This window comes from Theobroma umbraticum, unplaced genomic scaffold, assembly GCF_002168275.2.
Source record: "Theobroma umbraticum cultivar Fairchild unplaced genomic scaffold, ASM216827v3 scaffold_146.0, whole genome shotgun sequence".
NCBI classification, from domain to species: Eukaryota; Viridiplantae; Streptophyta; class Magnoliopsida; order Malvales; family Malvaceae; genus Theobroma; species Theobroma umbraticum.
In genome coordinates this window covers 7,775,355-7,791,388 of record NW_018397265.1, presented here as the reverse complement: position 1 = coordinate 7,791,388, position 16,034 = coordinate 7,775,355, and the positions used below count along the sequence as shown (strand labels likewise).

Sequence of the window (16,034 nt, the reverse complement as noted above, 5' to 3'; positions counted from 1 at the left end):
AATATGAGAAAAAAGAGGAAAAAAGTGTAGCTTGGGATGGGCATCCCACTAAATTTGCAAAAGTTGAGACCAAAAAGGCAGTTCTAAAGCCAACCAGAATTATTGCAGGCAATTCACAAAAAGGGGAGGATGGTGGAAGGCATAAGTAAAGATTAAGTAAACATAATAAAAGAAAGGGTTGCCCACAAAGGAGGAAAATATACAATTACCAGCAAGGAAGAGAAAAAAAAGGTTTAAACAACTGTTAAACATTCTCTAAGTCTTAACTGATCTTTGTTCAATACATTTGCTTGGAAAAAAGCATGTTTTGTTGCAAAGAATGCTTGTGCTTTAGCATTAGTTTATTGCAGCCGCAATGATTTCTTTGTTGGGGGCCATTGCTTTCCCTAATTCCAAAAATCCATCATTAGAGGTTGTTACTGGGTTTTCTTTCTTATAAATAAACTTATTTTAATGCTATATTATCTTGCATGCTAAGTTGATTTCATTAGGGCCCATTAAAAAGGAACATGCATAAAATTATATTTTTCAATTAAAGTATAACCTTCCAATTATTATTAGCAAAAACAATATAAACCTTCTTAATATTTTTTAAGCCAATAATTTTATGCGAAGTTTTTTTTTTTGGGATTTAAATTTTATAAAATCTACACATTCAATCGACTTCTTAAATGAATGAAAAATTAACCATCATATGACTCAATATTGATTGATATTTTTTGGAATATGATGTTTTCAAGTATCAAAGTACATACTGTAGATGGCTGCTGTGCAAAAATTGAGTGTGTGTGTCATTGAAAAAATGAGAAAAGGAAAAAGAAAGGGAGGTGGTGAACACTTGAAGCCCAAACTAGAGGTAGGCCTGTATATATTGTCGAAAGGGTTTCAGAATTGGACTTTCAACCAGCCCTCCGATCCAACAATTATCCAAATGGAGCTGACTCGGCCGACAGCATGGCATGACTATCTTCGCCGATGTCCGATGAAGTGCAAAACGGAGAAACAAAGCCCAAATACAGCGCATTTCCCCTTCTCTTCCCTCCAGGTCTGCCTGATCAAATTAAAAAGGAAAACTAGAGAAAGTTCGCCACTTTTTAATCTCTGTTGCCCTTTCTCTCCAATTTGATCCCTTGGAGTAAGAACCCTACCCCCAAATCCTCCCCGCCCAATCAAAGAAACCCTTTGTTTAGCTTTCTGGAATGGGAGATACCAAAGGAAAAAGAGGCCGAAAACCCAAGAACCCAAAACCCGCCGAAACCCTAGAATCCCCATCCTCCACTCCGCATTAGACGACGTCTTCTCCGTCAGCAATGTCGAATCATCCCCTCCGCTGCCACCGCCACCGCCTCCACCTCTTCCGCCGCCGCAACCACCGCAGCCCGCCCTCGTGGTCGCCCCAGAAAACTCCCCAAACTCCCTGAAAACCCCGAGCTCTACCCTCTCAACCGACGCCCGCAATCCTCTCCCCAGGCCGCCGCGTTCCCAACTGCAACGCCATTGGAGTTGGAGCGGGAGGAGGCGTAGGAGGGGAATTGGGTGGGCATTCCGTTGGGGTTCGGTGGTTAACGGCAATGGATGCAGTAGTGAAAGTGTTTTGCGTTCACACGGAGCCCAATTTCTCGTTGCCGTGGCAGAGAAAAAGGCAGTACAGTTCGAGTAGTAGCGGCTTCGTGATTGGAGGGAGAAGGGTTTTGACGAATGCGCACTCAGTGGAACATTACACCCAGGTTAAAGTTAAGAAACGTGGGTCTGATACTAAGTACTTGGCTACTGTCCTAGCTATTGGAACCGAATGTGATATTGGTATGTTCAGTTCTAACTTAACTTCAAATTTCTAATAAATGCTAGTAATGACAATTGTATTTATAAAGCATTGCATATCGAATAATACCAATGCTTTGGTTGGGCATGTTATAACTCCATTCCATTTCAAACGAAAAAAAAACGTGTTATAACTCATAATGTCAGCGTTAAAAGAAATCGAAATAATCACACTAATCATTTTTGAAACTAATAATCTATTGTAAATGAGAATTATCGTAGTGTAATGATTATAATTATTGCCAACTAGTACAGTAAACTAACGTATCTAAAGTTTTTTCCGTCATGCTAAAGTGAAGTGACTATTATTCTATGGAAAGAAGATTGGTTATTACTTGAAGTGGAGGAAGAGAATAGATGAAAAACTCTTATACAAGGGGAGAACAGGAGGGCAAATTCAGCTCATTCACCGTGTGAACAGATGTTCAAGAGAGAGATGCTTTGATATCGAAGAGTGTGATGTAAAGATAATTGAGTGTTTGGAGGAAATCTGCATGGTTTCAGATGATATGTTTCTTTCTTTTATCTGGTCAAACACATGATTTGGTTTATGTGGTGTTGCAGCAATGCTTACAGTCAACGATGATGAGTTTTGGGAAGGGGCATCACCAGTAGACTTTGGAGAATTGCCTGCACTTCAAGACGCTGTGACTGTTGTTGGTTACCCAATTGGGGGAGATACAATTTCTGTGACGAGTGGAGTTGTATCACGAATAGAAATCCTGTCTTATGTTCACGGGTCCACCGAGCTCCTTGGTTTGCAGGTTACATCATTACTTTTCTAGCATTTCTGTTATATGTGATTGCTAACCCTTGGAAAGTTTTCTTCTGATATCTATTCTTCACGGTTCTTTTGCAGATAGATGCTGCTATAAACTCAGGAAATTCTGGCGGGCCCGCGTTCAATGATAAGGGCAATTGTGTAGGCATTGCATTTCAGTCACTCAAACATGAAGATGTAGAAAATATAGGGTATGTGATACCAACGCCAGTTATAGAGCACTTCATTCAAGACTATGAGAAGAATGAAGCGTATACCGGTAATTTAGTTTGGGTCTTTTAAGTTGCACTTTTGATCAATTCACTGTTAAATTCATGACTGTGTGATGAACGTGCCATATTCTGTGTTTATCATCCTGCTTAAAGTCTCATGATCACTCCTTTTATGCTAGGATTCCCAATTTTGGGGGTTGAGTGGCAGAAAATGGAAAATCCTGATTTGCGTGCGGCAATGGGCATGAAAATTGACCAGAAAGGTGTGCGAATCAGAAGAGTTGACCCAACAGCTCCAGAATCTGGGGTTTTGAAGTCATCAGATATTATTCTCGGCTTTGATGGGGTTGATATTGCCAATGATGGAACAGGTAAGGTGTTCTTTATCCGTGAGTCGATAAACACCCACCCACACACACACACACATAGAGACAGAGAGACAGAGACATGTATGTATAGATACACGCATACACTTTGCCATGCACTTTCTGCTTGACATTTTTATGAGCAAACTTCTTACATTGTTTATTATAAGCACAAATATTTGTTATCATAAGAGTGAAAGAATGAACTGTTATTATTACTTTGAACTAATCAAGTGTGTATATGTTCCCTTGAAGGTACTTTATCTAGTAAGTTTATCATTTCTGTAAAATTGGTGTTTCTATGGCTTTATTTGTTTATAAGTTCACAATTTGAACCAAAAAAGTGTGAAGGTTGCATTGAATGGACAATTTTTCTGAGGCCTTTAGCTAGTCTTTTACAGATGACTTCCTGGATTAGTCAATTATGATTAACAGCTGCTATCTCAACAACTATGCACTTCATTAGATGTGTCTTGTTAGTCATGCAAGAAATGTTAGTTTGGGCAGCACTCTTAACTTGAATAGAGCTAAAATCCCTGGCAAGAATCTTTTGAGCAAAACTGACAATTTGAAGTCTTTTCTTTTTCTTGTCCATTTAATCCTTACTGCACATTTTTCTGATGTTGCACTTGTCTTCCCATTATTGATGTTTTCTCAGTTCCTTTTCGGCATGGAGAGCGGATAGGTTTTAGTTACCTTGTGTCACAAAAATATGCTGGGGATAGTTCAGCAATTAAAGTTCTTCGCAATTCTGAGATTCTATCTTACAACATTAAACTTGCATCGCACAGAAGGCTTATTCCGGCACACAACAAGGGCAGGCCTCCTTCATATTATATAATTGCAGGATTTGTGTTTACAACTGTGTCTGTTCCATATTTACGTTCAGAGGTATATTGTTTACTCCAAATCTAGTGCTTCCATCAATGCATGCATGTGAAAATTAGAACATAAAGCCTGCTGAGATACATGTTTTGCTGTCTTAGATGCTGTAAAGTGGAAGATGGATACTTTGTGCATGCTCAAAAGCAAATCATGTTAATTTATTGTTATTTTTGGTATTGTGCTATTTATAGCTTACATATACTAATAGTTCTGTAGAAGGTAGCTTTGTCTACATTTTCTTTATGCTCCTATAGACAGATCTCCTCCCCACCCCCAATCTTTGTTTCCTCCTGGTCTTGTAGCGTCTGTCCTCTTCTATGTTTTATTGCTCTTTTCATTGGATGTTTGCTAGTCTTCAGTTGCGTTATTATTTTAATTATGAACAAATGAGATTGTTTTATTTATACTTCTGTTTCCATCTATTTGCAAGGTTCTTGTAGCATGTTGATGTATTGTATGATCTTTCTCAAATCTTCTTCAGCTTCATCTTTTCTCTGGAGAAGATGCCAACTGTTTTACCCTTTCACCACCTGGCTATATGGTGGAGAAATAAATAATAAACTTGATTGTGGCCTTCATTACAACGTTTGATTTTTCAAATTTTAGCAAAAAATTAGCAATTTTTTGGTTTGGTTGTGTTTCTAAATAATCTCAGCTGTCTTTGCTTATTTGTCCAGTATGGGAAGGATTATGAATATGAAGCTCCAGTAAAGCTTTTGGACAAACTCTTGCATTCAATGCCACAATCACCTGATGAACAGCTTGTCGTGGTGTCTCAGGTTCTCTCTCTCTCTGTTTCTGTGTGTTTGTGCATGCACGTGTTAAAGCCTACCTATGGCAGTGGGCATATTCTGTTAATCAGTTCTTCTAACATATTTGCTTAAAAAATTTGTTGAAGGTTCTTGTGGCTGATACCAACATTGGATATGAGGACATTGTCAACACTCAGGTTAGGATCATCAGTCTGTTGCTATTTCACTTGATTTCAGTTCAATTTCTTTTGTGTCTATTGTGAATTCCTTCCTTTGTACCTATGCAGGTCCTTGCATTTAATGGTAAGCCTGTGAAGAATTTGAAGAGCTTGGCTGAGATGGTAGAGAACTGTGAGGATGAATTTTTGAAATTTGATTTAGAATATGAACAGGTATACCCTCTCTCTCTCTCTCTCTCTCCCTCCCTCCCCCCCCTTACAGGTACACTCTAACACATGCTCTTGTTGCACTACTCTTACATTTTTGTGTGTGATATTATGCAGATGGTAGTACTTAGGACAAAGACAGCAAAAGCGGCTACTCCAGACATTCTTGCAATGCACTGCATACCGTCAGCAATGTCTGAGGATCTCAAGGCTGAAAATGATGGCCCTAACTTATTGATTTTGTTGTAGCTTTTCTAAGGCTACTGCCATAGCTAGGAAGAAAGGTTATATTCTGCAGGATGGTTCTTGTTAGCATGTTAATAGCTTCTTGGTTGGTATAATCCCAGTGCCTGCCAATTATGAAAGCATGATGTCCAATGGCCAAAACAGAAGAAAAAAAAATAGCCAATGATGGCCCACTTAGCCATGATTGAAGGTTTCCCCATCCAGTGGCCATTATCAGAAATTTTCTTTTTATCTTTCTTTCTAAGAATTTTGTAGAGATATGTGAAGCAATTGTTTCCGGTGATAGCTACTGGAATGTACATTTTTGAGAAATGGAAGCCTAGTTTTCAAGATCTATTTATCACTGTACTAGAATGACCATTAATACATTCAAATATATCTTCAATTGTCCAAAGGACATCATTTACATATATTTACTTCAACCTCTCCCCAAGTCTTAAGACAAAAAAATTCTTACTACTGCAATTTTTGGTGGAAAGGAAGGTCTAAAAGTCCACCTGTGTAGAGATCAGCTCATTTGCTCTAAGAAGTGGGGGCAAGACAAGCATTTATGCATCTAAATGTCCATCTAAGAGAGGGGTTTTTGATGATGATGAATGTAGCTTATGAATGTTGGTGACTTCATCCTTCTCTTCTTGGGACTGCGCCCATATCACCCCATAAAAGCCAGTAACAATTATGGCTGCTCCAACAATACTGCAAAGGAGTATTCAATCAATAAGCTCGTTGAACAGCATGGGTTTAAACGAGTTTGAGCACAAGTCTTCATTTTCAAGCTCAGATAATAAGTAAATGGAGCATGAACGTAAGTGAGCTCGACTCATTTAGCTCATGAACAGCTTTTTTTATCATTCAACTTGCAAAAACTTAGAAAATCAAAAATGGTATATGGAGATTGTTACCTTCCAACATAAAGCGTTTCACCGAGGAAAATGAACCCCAAGAAGGCAGCAATAGCTATGCTTAAGGGCTTGAACATGGCCACAAAGACGGGCCCTTTCCGTCGTATGCACCATGCTAACACGGCAAATGTTACCACACTTCCAAAAAGAGCCTGAAAAGGAATTGAATTTAGCAGTGAGTAATCCGTTAAAACTAAAAAATACTATTAGCCCGACTTGACTGATCTCTTCATACTGCGTTATACTTACTGAATAGACCACAGAGACGAGTTCAATATCAGGACTCAATTTCCAAGCATTTGTGTTTCTTTCAGCAATCAAAGCAACCAATGCGCATTGAATGGTCCCAAAGAGGCAGTAGAAGGACACCAGCACTATCTCTGAGGGATACCCCTTCAGGATTGCCGCCTTCAAATACAGTTGGAAAAGGGACATGAGTTTCAAACTCTCACAAAGATCCAACCCCAAAGCTACTGGATCATTGGAAAAGCATATTTCTCACCTGACCAATGATGTTTGTTGAAAGAGACAAGCAGGCAGTGGCAATGAAGAGGCCACCTATGATCCAATTGTTTGTTGTTGTTAACATGGCAGAGGGATCAGATTGTGGTTGAGCTGGTGGGGAAAGAATTGCAGAACCCTTGTAAAGGGTCATGATCAGTGCTCCAGAAATGGATACCAAGGTGCCCAAGATCTTGATCTGACTCCTTGAGCTTGTCAACTCTAGCTTTTCCATCCTAGAAGGTCAAAAAACATTATTGGAACCTTCAATTCAACAAAAAACAGCTGCTTGGAATCAGTGTATCTTTAAAGATTTCTCAAAGTCTAACTATGATCGGAGGATCCAATTAGAGAAAAGCAAAGGATTAGAGAGCAATTATTCCCCGTCTCCTTCTCAGGTTCTAAGAGGAGGAAAAGAGAGGAACCTGAAGATAACAGCAAGCACGAAAGTGAAAGCTGGGACCAAGTTGCCAAGAGCAGAAGCAAGAGTCGGAGAGCTGTAGCTTACACCAGTGAATACGCAGTTCTGCATCAAAGTAATCCTGCAAAACCCAGATTCATAACCCAATTCTTCCACCAAAAAAGGAAGCAAACCCACTTTTTAAGATCAAAGAATATCTCTGTTAAGATTTAATTGCATACCCAGCAATGCTTAAGAGGAAAAACTTGCACAGCAAAGGTAAGGTAATTGGTGGCCTCTTTTTCCTGCATAAAAAGGGCCGAAAAACCAAGTCCCAAAACATAAATTGATACTAAAATTGCTCAATAATTACTCATAACATGGATCTACTCAATAGATGGTGAAAGAGAGAACCTAGTGAAGAAGAAAGCAGCAGGAATCAGAATGACAGAAGCCAAAGCATTTGAGTAGAAAACAAAGACAAAGTGGCTCATCCCTTTGGACATGGCAGCTTTGCTGAGGGTAGTTAAGCCAACATCCAGGCATTCCACAGCCACCATGGCTGCAAATGGCGCCAATTCGACTAACCAGGACCTTACTCTCATCTCTCTAACTCTCATCTTCCTCTCTCTCTCCAGATTGCTGGGAACTGAGCGACTTAAGTTGCAGTCACAGATCATTATTTTTTATTTTTGGTTGATGTTGACATTGGCAGTGGGACAAGTTTGATAAGGCAACTCGACTAGAAACAGTACAATTGATCACGTGTTGCATCATCTTCCACACCAAAACGTAAAGAAAAGATTAACTCAGCTTTGATTTAAGACAAAAAAATGATATTAATGGGCTCAAATACACATATTATGTTATATATTAATAATATAAATATGTATAAATTATATTTTTAAATGAGAGACTATCATATTATATAATCATTTCTAACACTGAAAGATAAATGAAGCTCAATCCCAAAAAGGGGTTGGATTCTTTTCTATGATTAATAATTTGATTTCATATTAAAAAGTGGTGAATCAGAAAACAATAAAGAGGATCTTGACCTGAAAAAAGAACAAAAAGAGATGAGTGAATTTTGTGAGACATTTAATAGGAAAGCTGGAGGAAGTAAAATGGAAATGAAAGAGGGAGGAAAAGCAATTGCCATTACCCGTTACCCATTGACCTCCACCAAGTAGTAGTATTTGATAATTTTCCCAAAGATTAAAGAAAAAACCCTTCAAAATGAAAGTTTGGACACTTCATAAATGTCAAATTATAATGTAGAAAATGAATTTTCTTTTTTTTTTTTAACTTACAGAAAGGAAGATTAAGGTAGGTGGGATTTAAACTTTAAAGCTTAATCTCCATGCTTTAGAAAGATAAATGATAACCCCAACCAAAAATAATATATATATATATATATATAAGATTTTAAAAAATTAAATAAACTCTTACTTTTTTATTATGTTTAATCAAATTTTTATATTTTTAATTTTTAAATAAATAAATTTTTATAATTAATGATTAATTTAATAAAAAATATTATATATTATTTTAAATCACGTGATGCTGATATGTTACAATTAATGATGATGCGGTATACTGATTTATCATAATAACGTGGACATGCGCACTTTTCACTTTCTATACTAATATCATGTCACAACCATATAGATATAAAATGACAAATAATATTTTAATTAAGAATAATTAATCAACTATTAGTCATAATAATAAAAAAAATAAAGATTTATTTAAATTTTTTTAATAATTTAAAGACTTTTTCCTATATATATATAATATGAGGAGAATTATATTACAAATAACAAAAACAAAATGTAATAAAGAGGATCTCATTCTCATTACCAAGAGATAAAGTAAATTTGTGTGACACGAGGAAGAAAATAGGAGGTAGTAAAATGGAAATAAGACTTGATGAAGGAAAAATTATAATATGGAGGAAAAGTAATTGTCATTATTCATTGACCACGACTCCAACGCCAAATAGTAAGGTACTAGGATTTTATATTTTCCGAATATTTCAAATTAATTTTAATTTGAAAAATGAGACAATTAAATGTTAATTTACATACAAACAAGTATGAAATTGAAGGAGAGATTTAAATCTTAAACCTTAATAAAAAAACCAATTAATTATAATTTGTTCTTCTTTAATTACAAATAATAATTTATAAAAAAAAGATTAGATGAATTATTGTTTAGAAAATTGAACCAAGTTGGGTGTAAAATTCCCAATCATTTCTCCCACCGCGTTTACAACTTCCTTTTTCCACATATTGTTTTTTCTTTCTTTTACCAACATCACAATGTAATATATATTAATTAAAATAATATTGTTTCTTGACTTGTTTCCTTTCCTTCCTCTTGCATGTGAATTTCCCTTTAGGTACTGAGAAGAAGTTGTTGTGCATTATCACTGCTATAAATAATAGTATGTGCCAATTAATAATTACAATACCCAAATCAAGGAAGGCTTTGCATTGAAAATGAGCTAAGAAGATGAAGGAGGAGGCAGCTTAGAAGGGCTCAGGCAAGTTAGACAAAAATTTGAAGCCACATACATACATAAACTATAGGCTCTTTTTCTTTAACTTGTCTTTGCCCTTCTTAGCTACTTCTTCCTCAAATATCACATGAGTTTACATACATATTTGCTTGCTGATGAAGGCAAAAGGATTAAGGTTTATCTTCTCATCACAATTTTTTTTTCTCGTAATTGTATAATTCGTTATTTTTTTTATTTCGTTTAAAGTAAAATTTAAAACATAATTATAACTATGAATGCTAGCATCGCTTGTTCTAGCATACAAACATAATTTTGGCAACACATCAAATGTCAAAGTATACAAAGATTAGCAATTAGGTGTGATTTTATGTTTTTTTGAGGATGAGGTTTTAAGATAATCGTAAAATTATCTGATTTAGTTAATTTGTTTTAAAAGCAGACAAATAATAATTCAATTGGTTAATTTTTTCACTATTGGTTTTTTTTTTCCTTCCATTTTTGCCTTTTGCATGTAACACACACACACACACACACACACATATATATATATATATATATAAAAATCTGGTACAAAGTAGCAATCAAAGCAAAATCTTAATTTTTTGTCCTTATGTTCTAAATCTATAGCAAAACAAATATAAATACGGGAAGGTGTAATCTAAACTTTGATTATTATATGTAAAATGAGCATTCAACCTATATGAATGTATCAATTTTGAAAACCCTTTAAGGATTTTTATTTTAAATAGGATCTCGGTTGTATTTTTTACAAGAGAAAGTCTAAACTTAACCAAAAAAAAATAGATTCATTAATTGCAACTGAATAACTAAAATACTTATAATTGCTCTTTTGGCATATATAATACATGTTGAGATTCTATATAAGTATTTGACTCCATAATAATATTATATATATATCATTTATTCAAAAAATCAAATTTCAATCTCTTTTCTCTTAATAAAAAAATTTTGGAACCTCTGTAACAATAAAAGGAAAAGTTGTTTCTTATTTACAATGTACTTACAGAATAAACAATAGAGATTGAAGCACCTGATTTCAAGACTGAGTTTCCAAGCATCAAGGTTATTTCTTTTGGCAAGCAAAGTGATTATTAAGTGCTCCGGACGAAGCCAAAGAGGCAATAGAATGACACCAACGTTATCTCCGAAGGGAACCCTTTTCAGAATCGCGGCCTTTGAATATAGTAGGAAAGGAGATGATTATGATGAGCTTGGCGCTCTCACAAAGATTTGAATCATGGAAATTGCGTATAGGTTAAATAACCTGACTAATGTTGCTCGTTGACTAAGACAAACAGGCAGTAGCAATGGTAAAGGCCACGGATGATCCGATCGTTTGTAGTGGTGGCGGACAAGGCAAAGGAAGATGGGTTCGGACGAGGTTGAGCTTGTTTCGAAATAATTGAAGGACCATTTGTAAAGGGTTATCATTAGAGCTCCTGAAATGGTGACCAAGGTTCCCAAGCTTTTGGTTCGACTCCCTGAGCTTCCCCACACTTATCTTTCCATCCCATACAATAAAGGTTAAAAAGAAAGTAAGCCGAATTTTAACTGAAAATTGCTAGCCCCTAAACTTAAAACTTTTGTTAGCTCGCTCTTAATATTGATCAGCTTTGAAATGGAAATCAAATTGTGTGTAGAAGCTCAAGCCAAGTTGGAATGATCAACTCTTTCACTTCTGTTATGCAATGATTTTCAATTCTGCAATATTGTATATATTTTCTGAGTTTACCTGTTTAGATTTTAGACTTAAAAAATTCATATTGAAAGAAAAAGAAGCTTTATAATTCTAGTAAAAGATTCAATTTGATTCACCTCAAACTATTTTTATTCTTTTAAAATGAAAGAATACATATTATATGATAATTTCCTATCCCACATCCGTAGACATGAATGTATGAATATGCAAACATTGAATGATAAATGAGACCCAATCTCAAGAAGGGTCCAACTCCTTTTTATAGTTAATAATTTGAGTTTGTATTAAAAAATTCATAAAAAAAAAGATGAGTGAATTTGTTGGACATTTAATAGAAAAGCTCAAGGAAGTGAAATGGAAATGAGGCTAAAAGAAGGAAAAAACAATTGAAAGAGGGAGGAAAAGCAATTGCCGTGACCCATTTTCCATAGCCAAAGTATTAGTGTTTGATTATTTTCCAAAAGATAAAAGAAAAAACCTTGAAAATGACATCTCACCTAAATGTCAAATTATAATTTAGAAAATGAATTTTCATTTTTTTTAAAAAAAATTTCACATACAAGGAAGACTAAGGTAGAAGGAGGGAAAGCTTTAGAAGGACAAATGACAATCCTAATCCTTAGAATACACATATAATAATTATATATATATATATTATAAAAGTGTTGGATGAATTCTTGTTTTGAAAATTGAAGCAAATTGCCTGGAAAATTCCCAATATATCATTTCTCTCACCGGCTTAGAGTTTCCTTTTGTCCACATTTTTACTTTCTCTTATCATAATAAAAATCTGTTTGTGGTGCATTTACAGAGTGACCATGGATGCTGGTTTGATAAATTTGTGTGAACAATTGTTGGACTTGATGCAGGAGGAGGCTGTGTTCTATTATGCTTGTACATATAGGGATGATTGACCACGTTGATATGTCTGTTGCTATTTGAGGCTTGGGATTCATCAAGCCCAGAAGGGAAGTTGTTAATGACATAACGGGGATTTTTGTGGTTGTAACTCTAGTAACCTACTATTCTGAAAAGCAGACTAGGGACTATGTTTTTATGTTGTAGGGCAGGGCTAATGGTCTCTTTGCGATGATTCTGATTTGTAACTCCATTCATGAAAGTCACAGATAAAAATCTGCGCAATTTTTGAATCATTGTTATGAATATATTCTCAATTTTCCTAAAATAAAAAATAAAGACAGAAAAAGAAAATAATGATTGCGTGTTGCATCATCTTTCACACAATCATATGGCATTTGACATGTAGTTTTTTAATGGAATGGTGATGGAATCAATTCACTTTTTGTCAATTACTAGTAGTAACGATGGATTCAAGATTTTATATAAAAGGTGATTAAACAGTAATTATATGAGATTATAAATTATATTATATGAGTATTTTTTTCATTCATATGTATGAATATATGTATATACAAACATTAAGAGACAAATGACATTGAACCCCAAAAGGATCCGACTCCTTTTCATAATTAATAATTTGAGTCCATATTAAAAAGTAATGAAAAAAAAAAAACAACACAGGGGATTTGACTTCAAAAAAAAAAAGTGAATTTTGTGGGATATTTAAAGTAGTAGGAGGGATTTAAACATTAAAGCTTTATCTCGATGCTTTAGAAGGACAAATGATAACCACAATCTTTAAAATACATACATATATATATGTACGTATATACGTATAAATTCAATTTCTTTGACACAAGGGAGAAAAGTAGGAGGAAGTAAAATGGAAACAAGACTAGATGAAGCAAATAATTAAAAGATGGAGGAAAAGTAATCGTCACGGTTCATGGACCACGAGTCCGACCAAATAGTGCGGTACTAGGCTTTTATATTTTCAGAACATTTCAAATTAAATTTAAGTTGGAACATGAGATACTTTAATTTTAATTTACATACAAGCAAGTATGAAATTGTAGCAGAGATTTAAATCTTAAACCTTAGTGAAAAAAAATAATTATAATTTGTTCTTCTTTAATTAAAAAAATTAAAGCATCAAATAATAATTTATAAAAAAAGACTGGATGAATTATTGTTTTGGAAAATGCAGCAAGTCAAATGTAAAATTCCCAATCATTTCTCCCACCGCGTTACAAGTTCCTTTCTCCACATTTTTGTCCTTTCCTTCTTTATTTCCTTCCTTTTGCATGCGAATTTCCTTTTAGGTACTGAGAAGAAGTTGGCATGCATTATCACTGCTATAAATAGTAGTATGTACCAATCAATAATTACAACAGGCAAGCGAAGGAAGGCTTTGCATTGAAAATGAGCTAAGAAGATGAAGGAGGAGGTTGCAGAGAAGGGCTAAGGCAAGTTGGACAAAAATTTGAAGCCATATATACATACATATATTATAGGCAATTTTTCTTTAACTTGCCTTTGCCCTTTCTTAGCCACTTCTTCCTCAAATATCATATGAGTTTACATACATATTTGCTTGCTGACAGTGGTGGCTTTTCATGAAGACAAAAAGATTAAGGTTGGCTAAATATATTTCTATTCTCATGTCAATTTTCTTTCTCCTAATTGTTCTTGTATTATTATAATTCGTTTAAACACTTTTTGATTGTGTTTGAAGTAAAAATTTTAAAAAAAATTATAATCACAAATGAAGACGGTGCTTGTCCTAATATTTTGTAATATAACCTAGCATATAAATATAGTTTTGACATCACATCAAAAGTTAAAATTTTATGAAAATAATTAGTTTGGTGTAATTTTATGTTTTTTTCAAAGATGAGGTTTTAAGATAATCTTAAAATTATCTGATTTAATTGCTCTTTTGGCATAATAAATGTTGAGATTTATATATACATATAAATATTTGATTAAATGATATATATATATATATTTAAAAAGTCGAATTTGAGAAATGTGCATGTGCATGTGCATTTAATAAATTCTTCACTATTTATGTATCTTTCTATTTAAAGAATTTGGTTCGAATTCCTTCATATATATATATATATATTTATATAAAGAAAAGTTGTTTTTTATTCACCATGTACTTACAGGAAGATTCAATAAATGTTTTTGACTGATGCTCCTCTTGACATATGAAATGCTACTCGCGAAACAGAAACGAAAGCTCTGCCTTCCTGGGACCAGGAAGATAGGTGAGATATGTTGAACTGTGAGAAAAAAAATTCAAAAGAGCCTTGTATGTCAGATTCCATTTTCTGCTTCTGCCTGTCTCTGGAGGGTTTCGACTCAATGCTTTTGTTTTGATGTATGCAGACTGATGATTTTCGCTGTGTCTTTTTTCTTGTAAATGATTTGAGATGAGTTGTAAATCTGGGAGGGACCATGATGCCGTGATTAAATATTGATTCTGCATCAGGGGTTTCCTGGGAATGTATAGCAGGCTGTGCTCTGAAGTTTTCGTGTAACAGAGCTCTGGTTTTTGTTTTGTAAGGGAAGGATTTTATGCAAATGGGTTTTACATCAAAATTCATGGGCCTAAAATCGTCCCATGCCTGGTTGGGTTGTTGCCCCCAGTTGATTTCAATGAATCACTTAAATTTTTTTTTTTTAAAAAAGGGTACTTACAGTTACAGTTACAAAGTAGATTGTGGAGATGAAATCAATTTCAAGACTTAATTTCCAAGCTGTCGTAACTTGTCGGGTTCGAAAACTCGATCGCTAGACGTGAAATATACCTTGGGAGTCGCCACCAATCCTTTTTCAAACCTAGGTGTGATTGGCCACCTAATAAACTTGTTCTCTTTGACGAAATCTTAAATTAGTTTTAAGTCCATTGAAAGAACAATGAATTGATAAACTGATCTACGTATTTTGTTTAGAGTTGGGTTCCGGAGTACGACTATGCATAGGGAAAAATTAGCACCCCTATGACGCCCGTTTCACGAACGATACCATTTAATCATATTTTATCCTAACTCGTTAATTTTGTTTATATGTTTCCTTAATTTGATTCATTTGATTCATCTTTTATTCTATTAACAAATTAAATACATTTTATTTGATTTTTTTAGTGCTTGACGTACACGTGATGCAATCGTGCCATGTATGGCATAAAATTGAGATAATATCAAACGAAAACTTTTTATTGAGTGTCTTTTTTTAATTCGCCCATCATGCTGGTGGGATTCGAGAACATCCTCGCACTTATGGAAAATGCTCGATGAACTCGCCTTTGTAAGTTTTACGAGTAGATCCCATCATCGGGGTAATCGTTTGTGAGTAAAAATAACATTTTCATGAATGTAAATTCTAATACGAACAAAAGCTTTTTATTAAAGATATTTCTCCGAACCCTCCCATCGTACTGGTGGGATTCGAGAGTATCTTTTCACCTAGGGAGTTTATAGAAGAAACTCACCTTCGCAAGCTTTCGCGAAAAGTCCCATCATCAGAGCCTATGCTCTCGTTTAGAATATTTCTATATGCCATGACATTTAACAATGCAATCATGATACGTGATTCAATGTTCGTTTCTTATCTTTCACAAAATTCATTATTATTCCTTGTATGCATATTAATCATAATCAAATATTTTAC

General features: G+C 34.6%; 2 protein-coding genes across 2 annotated transcripts; one reads left to right on the top strand and one right to left on the bottom strand.

Moving 5' to 3' along the window:
* The first annotated feature begins 897 nt into the window (after nt 1-897).
* Nucleotides 898-5,791, top strand: LOC110422531 (protease Do-like 9). The gene is given in 12 exon segments (XM_021436487.2): nt 898-1,278; nt 1,281-1,316; nt 1,319-1,440; nt 1,443-1,803; nt 2,386-2,585; nt 2,681-2,861; nt 2,994-3,185; nt 3,838-4,070; nt 4,742-4,843; nt 4,963-5,013; nt 5,104-5,208; nt 5,320-5,791. Coding segments are annotated over 12 exon segments (1,794 nt in total). The 5' UTR covers nt 898-1,199; the 3' UTR covers nt 5,452-5,791.
* Nucleotides 5,772-7,954, bottom strand: LOC110422532 (WAT1-related protein At5g40240-like). The gene is made up of 7 exons (XM_021436488.2): nt 7,666-7,954; nt 7,494-7,556; nt 7,277-7,393; nt 6,853-7,087; nt 6,600-6,758; nt 6,351-6,502; nt 5,772-6,144 (listed from the first exon to the last, which is right to left on the bottom strand). Exons 1-7 carry the CDS (start codon nt 7,929-7,931, stop codon nt 5,997-5,999), a joined length of 1,140 nt encoding a protein of 379 aa, XP_021292163.1. The 5' UTR covers nt 7,932-7,954; the 3' UTR covers nt 5,772-5,996.
* Between the last annotated feature and the right edge of the window lie 8,080 nt (nt 7,955-16,034).

Bases quoted from the DNA above. Each gene is read 5' to 3' on its own strand.
- LOC110422532 (XM_021436488.2), bottom strand. From the start codon at position 7,931: ATGATCTGTGACTGCAACTTAAGTCGCTCAGTTCCCAGCAATCTGGAG. The intron at 7,557-7,665 runs GTTCTCTCTTTC...CTTTTTATGCAG, and splicing joins GCTGCTTTCTTCTTCACTAG to GAAAAAGAGGCCACCAATTA. The intron at 6,145-6,350 runs GTAACAATCTCC...ACTCCTTTGCAG, and splicing joins GAAACGCTTTATGTTGGAAG to TATTGTTGGAGCAGCCATAA.